This window comes from Euprymna scolopes, chromosome 13 (genome assembly GCF_053919585.1).
Source record: "Euprymna scolopes isolate OS-2025 chromosome 13, ASM5391958v1, whole genome shotgun sequence".
In the NCBI taxonomy this organism is placed as follows: Eukaryota; Metazoa; Mollusca; class Cephalopoda; order Sepiida; family Sepiolidae; genus Euprymna; species Euprymna scolopes.
In genome coordinates, this window is record NC_136494.1 from 16,058,040 (window position 1) to 16,072,765 (window position 14,726).

The 14,726-nt window shown below is 36.3% G+C and overlaps 1 protein-coding gene and 1 pseudogene across 1 annotated transcript in view; both read left to right on the plus strand.

Moving 5' to 3' along the window:
• LOC145291944 (protein lev-9-like) overlaps positions 1-14,726 on the plus strand; it is a 1,240,163-nt gene that overhangs the window by 1,215,774 nt on the left and 9,663 nt on the right. The window contains exon 19 of the mRNA XM_080137869.1: positions 7,416-7,589. Within this exon, the coding sequence (XP_079993995.1) occupies positions 7,416-7,589 (174 nt within the window). The remainder of the gene's footprint in view (positions 1-7,415; positions 7,590-14,726) is intronic.
• On the plus strand, positions 14,061-14,209 carry LOC145292530 (U2 spliceosomal RNA; annotated as a pseudogene).

Sequence of the window (14,726 nt, forward strand, 5' to 3'; positions counted from 1 at the left end):
TATTATTATTATTATTATTATTATTATTATTATCATTATTATTCGAAACGTTCTCAAGAAAAAACAACAGCCAAGTTGAGAATAATAATCCAAATAATAAAAAAAAATAATTATCGATCCCCATCTAAAAAATATACATTCATCAAAAGCAATAATTCTTTTAAATAATATCACGTACAAACGTGAAGAGTGCTTCATTGATTTCCCAAAAATGTTGTTTATTTTTGTTATGGGAATCGCTCCAGACAAAATATGCAGCCACTTGATGTAAGGAGTACACAAGAACGAAAGATGATTATCGCAAAAACAGAAGTCTATCAGCCTTAGCCTGGCAAAAAAAAAAAAAAATCAAGATAGGAGGAAAACAATCAGCGAGAAGTGACTTCTACAAGTTTGCAGTTCTTGGAAAAAGCAAATAGAATTGATACAAAGCACAAAAACTACGAGTCAAACGAGCAGGGAGTACATGAGATAATTCTAAAGAAACTATTCTATAATAGGATTTATCGAAGAGATTGAGACTAACATCATATCCGTAAAAAAGAGGTTGCAAAACAGAAAGGGTGGTGTAAATAAAATTGCAGATACATGTTGATCCACATTAAATATGCGGCGATCACGCATATTAACTTACTGGAGCGTGTTCTACGCAAATAGAAGGCTGTTCCACTGAAGTCACGTAACCTGCTGACGTCACAGAACGAGGTACAATGGTCACGGTTAGGCGATAATCCTTAAAAAAAATAAATAACCAAATATAGGTAGAAGGAAAGCAGTCAGTAGAGATAGAATTCTACGAGTAGATTATAGTAAAGACTGAAGATGTCTATTATCCTTAATTTGTAAAAAAAAAAAAATGGCTTTAGATAGAAGAAAAACAGCCGTCAGTAAGAGAGTTCCACAATTCTGCAATTCTTGAAAAAAAAAAGAAAGACTGGAATTGATAACATTCACAGGAAATATGAACTGGAATAAATATCTTGAGAACATTACGAAGGTTGCTGCAAGGAAGGTGGGCTCCCTTTATCGTGCTAGAAAACTGCTCACAACTGAGAGTATCCTGTACCTCTATAAAGCGCCCATGTATGGAGTACTGTTGCCACATTTGGGCTGGTGCATATACCACTAGTCTCTCTCTCTCTCTTGGATAGGGTCCAAAAAGGGTCTGCAATCTAATAGATCCCACTTTGTCAACTAATCCCCAAACTCTGTCCCATCACTACAATGTTGCATAACTGTGCTTGTTTTACAAGTATTTTAATGGAATGTGTTCTGACGAACTCGTTGCACTTGTGCCCTCTCGACGTACCTATTCGCGATAAATCCGCTTAGCAACAAAATCACACCCTTCACTGTTGAGGTCCCGAAATGTCAAAGTTTTCCACTCAATTAACTTCTTCCCTCGAACGGCTAGACTTTGGAATTCCCTTCCTGCTACCTGCTTTCCTGACTGTACTGATATGCAGAAGTTTAAATGTAATGTAAACCAACATCTTGTTAATTTTTCCTAGACATGGTCTCAAATAGTAGCCCCTTACGTCCAAGTGATGATATGCCTTGGGGTGAACGTGTGTATAAAAAATAAATCTATAAGAAAATAAAGACAATAATCAAAAAGAAAATTCTTTCTCTATTTCTTCTTTTCCTTCTGTGCCGGACACAAGTACCCTCTTTTATTATATAGACTAAATGTTGAAACAAATCTTTATGAACTCTAAAAGCATTAACTTTGACAGAGTTCAGTTTTGCCGGATTATTCTCACAAGACAATGAAGAGATTGCAAAATATTCTTTTGTCTCTTTTGTTTGAGTTGGCCATTAAATTCACAAAGAATGACACGAACGATTGAATCATCCTAACATGCAGTCTCACGTATCGATCTCCGCGAGATCGAAGGTCATAACCATAATATTTAAATATGTTACGCGGGATATAAAACGTTTCAAGCGATTTCGGAAACGTCGCATATTTATTTATGACAGAATGAATTTTGCCAGAAATCATAATCTAGAATCGTTGCCGCAAGTATTCAGGCTTGGTCCTGATAAAGAGTAAGAGTAAGGGAAAATGTTGACAGTGGTTGTAGCTAGACGAGTGCTTGTTATGGATGTTTTACAACGTCTCTTCTATGAAAAAAAGAGGTAGTAAGGAAGATTTCGAAGTCGGTTTTATATCCGTCATGGCAGGAGAGGGTCATCTGAGGAGCACCTCCCATGATGTGTTCAACAGTACTTTATCTTAGGAGGTATTTAGCTCTAATACAAGTGGAAAGTTACACCAGGCTTGAGACACGTTCTGGAGCAGTAGAAAGATCAACCCACTTTTCCAACGATCTTTTCGGAACTATTCGTTCTTAAATATTTAATTAATTACGGAAACACCCTATCCTGCCTTCACAGGGTTCAAAATATACTTTATAACCTAGTAGTTGATGCTCTTTTCTCTTCCCTGCAACCTCTTTCCCACAGAAGAGACGTTGCGAACCTGTCTCTGCTCTATCGTTATTTTCATAGTAAGTGCTTGTCTGAGCTCCAATCTATGCCCCCCTTACCAAACTTTAGCGAAAAACACTCGTCTACCTTAAACCACTATTAATAATTTCCCCACTCTTTATCTGTGCATAAACCTAAACATAGGTTCCATGAACAAAGCTTCATTCTTAGAACTGCACGCCTGTGGAACTCTATTCCTTTTGCCGGGTTTCCATCTAACTACAATTTGGTTGTCTTCAAGTACAATGTAAACAAATTCTTGATGAGCCATCTCTTTAAGTAATCTAGTTTACCAATGAAGAGCTATCCCTAAAGTAATCCAATTTACCAAATGCCCACTACTAACGATTACTACGATATTGTCCCATTGACTACGGTATATTCATACTCTTATCCTCGAGTAGCCTCCTGGCCTTGTTGAAAAAAAAACGAAAAGATTTCTATCAATGTAACGGGGGTCTATATACAAATGCATGCGAAATGGTGTCACCGGCAAATAAAAAAAAAGACTTTAAAAAGGAGATAACGTTTCAAATCACGTGAGAGACGCGAATAATGTTGGAGATCACGTGAGAGACGTGAATAACGTTCGAGATCACTGTGACAGTGAGGAAATAAATGACGTTATTACAAAGAAAAGGCGAGTTGAAGTTATTTTCTATTCTTTGTGTACTTTGAGACTGAGGCTCCAGCGTGTGTGTGTTTTTTTTATTTATTTATTTATTTATTTTTTACATTGTGTGTGTGTTTTATTTATTTATTTTTTACATCAAGTAATTCATTTTACTGGCAAACAAGATTTCCAAGCTCGACAAGAAACACGGGAAGAAGGTCAGAGATAAGATCGACTGAAACGTTGCAAAAATAACACTTATGTTGTGAACAGTAGTCTGAATGTTACAAATAATTCGAATAAATAAAATAAAATAAATTTTGCATTAGAATATGTTTATCCGTTAGGATATGTTTTCAACAGAATATAAGTTTAAAAAGAAACACACGCGCGCGCGCACAAAAAAACCAACAATTTTAATATGCATATTTGTTGCAACGATTTTCTATTTAGAATTCTGCCACATACACTGCAAAATATTCTTTATAAAAAAAAATTACAAAGTGTCTGACACGCATTTACACATTGGAAGAAATGCGAAAAACAAACAGAACATTACGGTTTATTTTACTCTTGAGAGGCGAAGGAGAGAAACGAACAAAGGTATAAAAAATAAATATGCCGACAGTGTGAAATAATAATAAAGATAAAAACAATAACAATAAAAACAAAAATAGACAAATGAGACTGGATATCAGATAGACTCCAATGGCGAGAAAAAAAAATATATTTTTTAATTCCTTTGAACAAAGAACAACTTTTGGTTACAGCTAAGTTTTGTTTTCTCTTTGCAACACAGTTAAACTTCAGGACCCCCCCCCACGCCCACCCTCCTCGTGGTAAGATATGGATCTTATTATATACCAACATTAGAACAACTGTTGTTTCTGGAGTTTTCAGCTGATGATCGATAATTCGTATTTAAACTAATCGAACTGTTCTCGTCTCAAGTCTTATTTGCACAACGCCCCGATCGATGTAACCTCCGAGGTTCTACAGGGTTCAATCCTCAGTGCGGGCAACACTCAAAATACAGTTTCGATTTACATAGTATGCTTTACTCCTGGCTGACGGAACGAGAGCGCACTCATTATTTCTGTGGATTAAATAAAGGGTTCCGTTCGAAATGTCGTGCAGATTACTGAATTCGACAGAGAGATTTCAGAGTTCGACAAGATACACTCTATGAAATGAAGGTCAAAGGTTACATCGAGCGAACCATTGTAAAAATAACATTAAAGATGAGAATCATAATCCGAAGAATCCATATAATAATACAATATATATATATATATATATATATATATATATATATATATATATATATATAGCGTGTCAAGAGGCACTGAAAAGAAATCAAATAAATTGCTCGATCGCGAATGTGAGAGCTGAAAGTACAAATATTTATTTTAAAACTATACACACATATTGCAACGGCGAATCAGTGGTTTCAATGTATCGAACCAGCCATTTGTGGCTGATATGAACTCAATACAACTCATCAGCGTCTTTGAAAAAGCGAAACAAAACGAAAATAAACAGAGAAAAACACCGGTTAACGAGTGGTGTCTTTGGTCTGGGTTCCTGTTGTAAAGATAGACCTTAGTAAACGACGCTAAGAGATTCTGTTTACGGAAGGAAGGGAGAGATAACAGGAATGATAATGTATGGCATGTGTGTGTGTGTGTGTGTGTGTGTGTGTGTGTGAGAGAGAGAGAGTGTATGTTGTTTGTGCGCTCAGACGCGCGTGTATATTTCTATATTTAGATGGGAATGGTTTGGAAGTTGTATTGCTGTATTGTAATGACTGGTTCAATACAATGAAACTACTGATTCGAGTTTGTAAAAAAAATATATATATATATATAATTTTTAAATATATATATATATATAATTTTTAAATATATATATATATAATTTTTAAATATATATATATAGATATATAATTTTTAAATATATATATATAGATGTAGATATATAATTTTTAAATATATATATATATATATATATATATATATACATAAATATAGATATATAATTTTTAAATATATATATATAGATAGATATATATATATAATTTTTAAATAAATATACATATAATTATTTTTTAATACCTACAAACACTAGTGTTTCATCCTTTCGGAAATCATCTGTGCAGGGAGTTACGATTACAGCCAGTGTCTTCATTAGCAAGAAACAAACCGCACTCATAGCATTAACCGCGAGAAAAACAGTTGTATTAACCATTTATATATGTCAAGATGGCGAGAGTGATATAATGATTATAACATCGTAATCTGCACTTGTGAGCTTAGGTGACCGACTTTAATTTTAACTTAGCGTGAGATACACACACACATCTTATTTTAGTGTTCCGAATTATATTGGGTTTATATAATTCAGTAATCGTTCACATACCAATAAATTTTAAGCCAAAAAGAGATGACTCAAACTGTAAGCTACAAAATTATCATATTTCAAAATTGAGCATAAGGAAAAGAAAACCAGCGAAACCATTTTACCTTTATCGCATTCTTGCAACGTATTGTTTTGCTTGTTTTCTTTTCCTTAGAAAGGAAATTTTTTTCCATAATGTTTTATTGTTAAAGTGTTTTTTATTATTCAATAGGTCTGAAGAAAGGCTGTTCTTGTGAAAATGTTTAAACAACATAATGTTTGAATTTGTCCAAATGGTCTTGACACAATTGTAACTAACGATGAAATACACTTTTTGTTACTATCAACCCATTCTTTGAAATCTGGGTCTTTAAAACAGTAGAGAGAGAGAGAGAGAGAGAGAGAGAGAGAGAGAGAGAGAGAGAGAGAGAGAGAGAGAGGGGGGGGGAGTAATATACACTTATTTTCTTTTCATATTTTTTAAGGGTATGATCATGGCATGCACATTTTAATAAATACCAGTAAACGTCCCTCTTCACAAATCTTCTCTATATAAATAAAATGAACTCATTTTTTCCCGTCGGATTTTGACATTAATAGGATTAAAAATCAAGATATTTCATGCAAATATAATATGCACAAACGGCAGAAAAATATCTGAGGTGTGTTATAGGCTTATTATTTCTCAAATTCCTCGATAATCTTAGATTTCTATACTTTTTCTGCTGAGAAGTCACGGCCAAAATCGGTTAAGATCAATGGAAGTGGTAAAATATTTTCTCTCTAATAAATTCCTCCTCCCCCTGCCACCACTAAACACCGTTTGGGGATCGTTCACAAGGAACAGTTGAGAAGAGAACACCGGTTTGGCTTCGTAGTTCTTTCATGTGAAGTTATTTAAAATCACTAAACTAAGCGGCAGTGCCCTGTGGCGTAGTGGTTAGCGTGCTGGCCAATTCACATTATATTTTCACGTTAGCGCCGATCTACCGTAGTCGTTTTTTTTTTGTTGTTTTTTTCCTAAACAACTGGAATGGACTTTTCTTGGTGGCCGAACTGTTAACGTTGCAGATGTTTGTTTTTTTTGTTTTTTTTCACACTTTATTTTCCTACTTTTACTCATGACTCCGGGTTTGATCCTTCCTACTTACCTACCATAACATTTTTTAAAACTCCCCCCCCCCGTCCCGGAAACAAACACTCGGGCAACTACCCCGGCTAGTAAAGTAATAAAAAAGAAATTCGTCAGCTGCTGTTTATTTTTATGAATTTGACACACGGGTAATGTTGGCCGATCATGCTAATCACGTCAATAGATGAATAGACTTCGTAATATAGTGGGGGGATTCCCTTTTCTCTTCCCTGCAACCTTTTTCTCACAGAAGAGACGTTGCGAGCCTATCTCTGTTTTATCGTTATTTTCATGGCAAGTGCTCAGCTGAGCTTTAATCTATGATCAAACTTTCACGAAAAACACTCGTCTAGCTAAAACCACTATCAATAATTTCCAACACTCTTTATCTGTGCCTAAACTTAAACGAAGATTCTATGAACAAAGCTTCTTTCTTAGGACTGCCTGCCCGTGGAACTTTCTTCCGTTTGCCTGCTTTCCAGCTGACTACAATCTGATTGTCTTCAAGTCCAACGTAAACAAGTTATTGATGAACCGTCCCCACTAAGTAATCCAATTTACAAAATTCCCATTACTTAAGTTTAATCACCTTAACTAATGTATACCCATTAACCCTTATACTCTAGTAGCTCCCGGGCCTCGATAAGTGGTGGTTACTGTGTAAAAAAAAAAAAAAAAGAAAATAGAAAAAGGCTCTAACTTCATCTCTTTTTATGTTAACGTATTATATTGTAATATATTTAATTAATGTTGGTTTTTCTTTTCTTTCCTTGAATATAGCGCCTTGTTCAGCATCGCCACCAAATATAGAAAACGGACGGAGGGTGTACATAGGCTGGAAGCATGGAGACAGAGCAAAGTATATGTGTTTACAAGGATTCCGACTAGAAGGAGACAAATACATGACCTGCCAATATGGTCGGTGGACAGGATCAAGACCTGTTTGTAAAGAAAGTAAGTGAGATTATCTATTTCTATCTCTCTCACGCACACACACACACACACACACACACACACACACACACGCACACACACACACACACACACACACGTCTCTCTATTTGTCTTTTTGCTTCACTTTTCTCGGAAATTACTGGCCGATCTGGCTGAAATTTTCTATGGACCTTTGTTATGATAAGGTTTAGCGAACTAAGTATTATGTTATCCGTTCGATGCATAGTTAGAGATTAATAGGGATTAGTAATCACAATACCATATTTATTCTATTAGATCTCTTGGAAACTACTGGCCGATCTGTCTGACAATTTTTTATGACTTTTGCTATGATGAGGTGCAACGAACTAAGTATTATGGTATCATTCGATGCACGGTCAGGGATTGATAGAGATTAGTATTTAATTAAAAAAAATCAAAACAAATCTAACCAAATTCTATCACCCATTTGGCATAAAGCACTCATTCTAAATCAACGGGCTATAACTTTTGCCCGTTTTTAACGAGCTAGAAAGTCCAGTTTTTTTTTTTAAATTGTTTTTACTTATCGGAATTTGCAGATCCCATAGAAATTTTGTACTCATAGATTCGTCTGTTTTTGTTTTCTTTTATTATTATATAAACCAAATAACCAAGATCGAAAGGCCACTCGAGGATAAAACTTACATCAGTGCCTAATGATTAGTTGGAAAAAATTGATTTTTTTAAGACTGCCCAACAGAAATTTGTTTACAGTGGACTTGAAAACGATCATCCTGTAGTCAGTTGAAAAGCAACCCCACGGTATTGTGTTTCAGAGGTAGGTAATTCTTGGAAACAAATTTTACTCATGGAAGTTTCGTTTAGTCTTAGGTAGAGAGAGAGAAAACTAAACTATTAACAGTGGTTGTAGCTAAACAACAACAAAGTAATTTCTTTTATTTACTAGAATTTCAGCCCGGCATTGACCGAGTGTTTGGGGGTATATGTTGAGCATAAAAACAAAAAGCGGTCAATTTTTTAAACTTTGACCCCTATTATGACCCCTTAAAATTTATTATTTTCGGCGTTAATCAACTTATTAAGTTAGATCCATGTCCAAGGAACCTATATCTAAAATTTCAAGTGTTTAGACCCAGCATTATTGGAGGAGTTTGGTAGAGTTCTCAAAGGTGAAACCGTTCAACTTGGACCCCTTAACAGCCAAATTTCTGACCGAAAACCGATCACAAAGATTTTCCCAAATCTCAGTACCCTGTATATCAAATTTCGAGTATGTAGACTAGAAATTGACAGAGTTATTGTGTAGGGAAATGTACACAGACTGACACACAGCCACGTTCACTTTTATAGATATATAGATTTATTTGGGGACTATTATCCTCATGTTTATAGTTGTTGTTTTCACGACATTTCGGCCAACTATTCTTCTGGCCTTAGTCAGGTGGTAAACCACAACAGGATAGGAATGCTGTATTTCTCCACTCTATCTTCAGTAATTACTGCCTTTCGGTGGACTGAAACGTTGTGAAAACAAAACTATAAAGATGAGGATAATAGTCCGCAAATTCCAATAATTAAATAAAATAATTTCTCTTTAACCCATTTTTATTTCCCATTTGCTTTGTAGAAGACTAGCCGGGGTGCCTGACGTTGCCCGGGTGTTTGTAGGTATGTGTTGAGCAAAAAAAAAAAAAAGTGGTAGTAGGCAGGCAGGCTTGAACCCGTACCGCGAAGGAGGTAAAAAAATGGAAAAAGAAAGAGTTAGTAATTAACTTTTGCCCAAGTGGTGGATATTGGCACAAAGACAGGATAAAAAATTTGTAAAAATATATATAGAGAGAGAGGTGGGATTGAACTCAAAAACGTAGGGTAATAAGTTTTTCTCACTAACCATTACGCTATAGCAGACAGCGAAATCAATGAGTTGGTAATTAACTTAAGAATCACACACGCGCAGAAATGAATGTTGTTTTTTAAATCTGGTCAGTGGCCAGTTAAGCTTCCTGCTTTCTGCCGTTTTATTTATATGTTTCCCCACGAAAGCATTGTTTTTAATGAGGGGGAAAACCAGCTCCCCCCAAAAAAGGGGGCACTCTGGCAGTATCCAAATAAATAGTAATTTCCCCTACAAGGACCAATTACAGAACAGATACAGTTGGTCTGTGTTTATTTGCTTCCCCACGAGAGCAAGTTAGGCATGAGGCTGTTTTTTAATGTGGAGAGGGAGAAGGGGAAGGGAAAAGGGGACCAGCTTTTGAGAGGTAGGAAATGGGAGTTGGATAGTGAAGGTCTCTTGGTATATAGGCTTGCCCCTACATGGACCAGAAACTCATTGCCACAAGGGCAATGGTCTTTGCTTGTAGCATCTGCCCGAACAGATGGTATTTATTTGCTCCCCCACAGAGCAAATTAGGCACAAGGCCGTTTTTAATGTGAGGTAAAAACCAGCTCCCCTAAAAGTAGGCAAAAAGGGGGCACTCTGGTTACCAAAAATAATAATTGTCCCAGTATAGAGGGTTTCCCCTCCATTGACTGGTACAAATTATCTTAAGTGCAGCATCTGCCCGAACAGATACTACACTTTGATCTTGGCTAAAAGACCAAAAAGAGGGGGTCTTTGTTCGATTAGTTTCGCTTATTTAAACGAAAATGATAAACACTCGAAACGAGGGAATTTTTTTAAACCTCAATCAAAAAAATAGAGAGATGATGTCCGTCTGCAAATTTGAGATATTATCATCTAGGAAGTATAAGAAAACTTCTCCCGGAATCTAACTGACGTGAGAACCCCAATGCAAAAAGCCTTTTGTGGACATACACAAACGAGCATTCCAGTTTGCCTTTTATATATTAGACTAGCGGGGGATACTCAGTGTTTCCCGGGTGTTTGGAGGTGTGTGTGGTTTTGGATAAATCAAAACTCCGGGGAGGTGGGGGGTGGGGGTAAATAAAAAAAAGGTTAGGTAGGTAAGTATGAGGATCGAACCCGAACCCGAACGCTTGAGGCAAAGTTGGAAATTAAAGTGTGAAAAAAAAAGTGCGACGTTAACCATTGGGCCAGCGCGAAATACTAACGGAAACACGTTTGAATTTATTTAACTATTTAGAATTGGCAGGTGCACGTTTGTCCAAATTGAACAGCAATTGTCTGATATAAGAAAAATATTGATCAAATCTGATTCCTTTCGGACATTTCCAGTGATCGCGACCAGAAAAATGCCGCCAGAATTAGTGTCGCTTTTATTATACGAAAAAGCCTAATCCACATACGGCGAGTGAAAAATGTTGAATATTTATCTTTTCAAACTCGAGCAAATTAAATAGACAGGCGACCTCCGTTGTTAACTCATAGATATATGTTATATAAAAAGTTTTAAGAAGTTGTGAGCCAACCGACCGCTTCTCGGAAAAAAAGCCTTTCTTGGACATACACAAAAAGCGAACATACATACACACATTTTCGCTTTTATATATATAGATGTTGAGAGTAACAATAAAATATACATACAAAATAAAAAAGAACAGTATTTTTTTTAATTTTTACTAAAGGTGCCACAACTTATCTAGGCCCAAAGACTATTTGAGGATTAGGGTATAATGAGCATCAGTACCGTAATTGTTGTGGTTCCATAAGGGTTCAGAAGAAAGACAACTTGGCAATTCGTCGAAATAAACTATATTAAACAGAAAAGCAAATCAGGCAAATAAAACGTGTGGGTATATGTCATCCCGACTGCCACCAAAGCCTACAGACATATGTAGGACTTAGGGGCACCATAATGTTCTAAGTGCTTTAAACGTATCCAGGACTAAATGAGTCCCAGACTACAGGCTGGAACGATAAAAGTGTCGCCCTAAAGAAAACAACACTACAGCTTTATTCTAAAACTTTTATTGAAAAAAAATCAATTCCGGTAACTTGATTATGTAGTAGAGCTGATATCTACTCAATGTAGCTGCCTTCAGCCTCAATCACCACCTCGATACAAGTCCAGAAGTGGGAGTATGCTTTTTTCCACAAGTGCCTGCGGAAGCTTGGCGAATGCTCAGTAGATGGTGGCAATCAGACTGGTGTTGTGGGAGGTCATGTTGGTGATGTTCTCAACATATAACTAAACGAAGTAGTCCAGCAGGTTCAGGTCAAGGAAGAAGGGGGGGCAGTAAGAGAAGGGTACAATGTCGTAGCAGTCCTTTTAATACCAAGACTGGGTCTCTTTGGATCTCTGGGCTGACGCCAAGTTCCGCTGCCACACCCACGATCTGCCAACGGATATTTGATTGCACCAGGAGATGACAAAACTCTTCAGCACATCCCGGTACACTTTGGGGTTGACTGTCAAGTTTTCATAACTCTAGATACATTCCTACTATTTGTGGAAATCCAGCGATGCATTTTTATGGTGCTGGCAATGGTCCTGTTGTCATAACTTGGATCGGTAGAGAGCATGGGTTATAAAGTGGCGCATCTCTGATCTTACTCATTGGACATTGTGTAACTCTTCAGGCATGATAAAAGGCTTCTATTTCTCTGGAGATTTGTACACAACGATCCTGTATAAAGAATGTATGTAAGGATTAGGAATTAATGGAATAAATTTGTTAAATTTCTTCCATTACTAACCAGCAGAGTGTTATCAGGGTTAACCAAGGGAAAAGTCTATCGGACATGTATATGCAGTGTGATGATATATGGAAGTAAAAACTGGTCAGTGAGAGTTGAGGACATGTGTTGCATGAAAGAAATGGTATGATGGGTGTGTAATGTGACTTTTAAAAACATGCTCTGTTGACCTCAAAGAAAGATTAAATCGAGAAAGTATGGTGAGATGTGTGCAAAACAGGAGACTTCATTGGTTTGGTCACATTGGTAAGAATGGGTGAGAATGCTTGGGTCAGTTGGTGTAGAACAGCTGAGGTCACAGAAACATTTGGCAGGGGATGATCAAGGAAAATATGGGAGGAAGTTATAAGTGAGAGAAAGAGCGATAAAGACAGACCTGGGCAGAGATAGGTTGGTTTGGAAGCCAATTTCTAAAAGACGTCCAACACATGTCAACATCTAAAGTGGAAGTTATGGCTATCATAGTGAGACAATAACTCAAACTTTCTTCGTTTTCCTCCCTACTAATTGGATTATCTGCTACATAAACATGTTTTGTTTTAGCTTTAGTTTATTGGCATATAAATCCTTTTCAAGGATAATGTAATGCAAAACCACAATAACCATTGCAAACAATGAATTGAACACAAGCTGTCTTTTTATCCCTAGGAGTAGGCCATCACTTTCTGAACAATTTTTTTTACAAACTCATATTCATCCTAAACAATGCACAATGCCACTTGGAGGTAAGGAACTATGATTTGCGTCCATACCTACAGGGACACTATGCAGGGAGTTGAGCAGCAAGATGTCTATTCATACTAAAAAGAAAAAAAGATTTTAACTCAGCTTGCCGACTTTGTAGTCCACACTGGAAAATCTTATAAACTCCTCGCCCTACACACTTTCACTGATGATTTTAATTTTATCAGTGCGACGCCAGCCACATAATTTTTGCCCAAATTAAAATTCATTAATCTGTGAGAATCATCCAATTAGTTTTAACTTTACTTTAACGCGAAAGAACAAGTCACGTGTTTTAATAGATTTTCAGACTAAAATAGATTTCAACATTTTTTTTTTATATTACTTTTTCAGTGCTTGCTTGCATTGCAAATTCATATTAGATATTTTTAGTCGCGTGCAAGCGACTCTATAAGTCGGTCTATCGGTCTGTCCGTAACACTTTTGTGCTTGGCCTTTTTGGTTAAGATCAAAGGTCTGTTCTTAATAGATGCTGTTCTTAGCCAAAAAAGTGTTTTCTTGGCCTTTTGGCCAAGATCAAAGTGTGGAATGGGCAGTCTATCAAGTAGACGGGGTTGGGAGGGTCCTACTAATCACCTTTTGTTTTTTCTTCCCCCGCCCTCGACACAAATGAATTATTGTACCATTTTATTGTTATCTTTTTTGTTTTTACACGTCAATAAAAAAATGTTTTAAAAACTGGGAGTTAAGTAGGACGTCCCCCAATATGAAAGGGTGAATGCGGTATTATGGTGAAAGAAGATACTAGCTGGGAGAAACTTTTGATTTTGTTAAGTTCTAGAGTGACAAGGATGACCAACGACCCCCCAAATCCCCCTTTTTGAGTTGGCCATGTGCCTAAGTTTTTGTTCTTCGTTGATTTTGACTGTATTTTTTAACATGAATAAAAGATTTAATATCTCAAAGTGTAGTATCTGTTCCAGCACATACTGCAAGCAAAGACCATATGTGGGGGCAGCCTCACATATAAGACCTTGGTCAATGTAGGGGCAACCCTTCATACCAATTGTCACTATTCAGCTCCCCTACTCCCTGGGGAGTTGGTCCCCATTTCCCCTTCACTCCTCACATTAAAAATCGGCCTTGTGCCTAATGTGCTCGGTGGGGTGGGGGAAAATATAAATACCCTTTTCTTGGTCTTTTGGCCAAGATCAAAGTGTAGTATCTGTTCTTACTTCATGCTGTACTTATGTTTGTAACTTTGTGATATAAAGTGGGGGATCAGTTTTCTGTATTAATTTAATGTAAAATGATCACCCACTTTACAACCAGTCAGTCTCAAAGCCATTCACATCATTCAAGTTGTTTTTGAAGGATTCCAGTTATTTTTTAAGCATTCAAGTCATTCTTAAGGTCATTCAATTCATCCTTAAGTTCATTAAAGTCGTTCTAAGTCATTTACTTTTTATTTATTTAAGTCATTTCAGCCCATTTTTCGGTCATTTTAGTTTATCTTTAAGAATTTCATGTCAATCCTACATTCACACATTCATTCATTACACGAGAGCACGCGAGTAATGGCTATCAGCCTTGTTTTATGTGAGATCTAAAATATCTAATTGAAATTGAGGAATTTTATATTTGGATTTTATATGATCTATTTTCAAGTAAGTTTTTCTTATAATACTTCTAATTTATATATCATTTAAAAGGGAGTTTTTCACTCTATCTAATCTTTCAAATTACAAGCGTTAGAAAACTGCTATGTTCTCTTTTCAGAATGTTGAATACAAAATGGAAAAGGAGCAGATTCGCACAATTTCCTTTTTTTCTATTCAAGCTATGCTGAA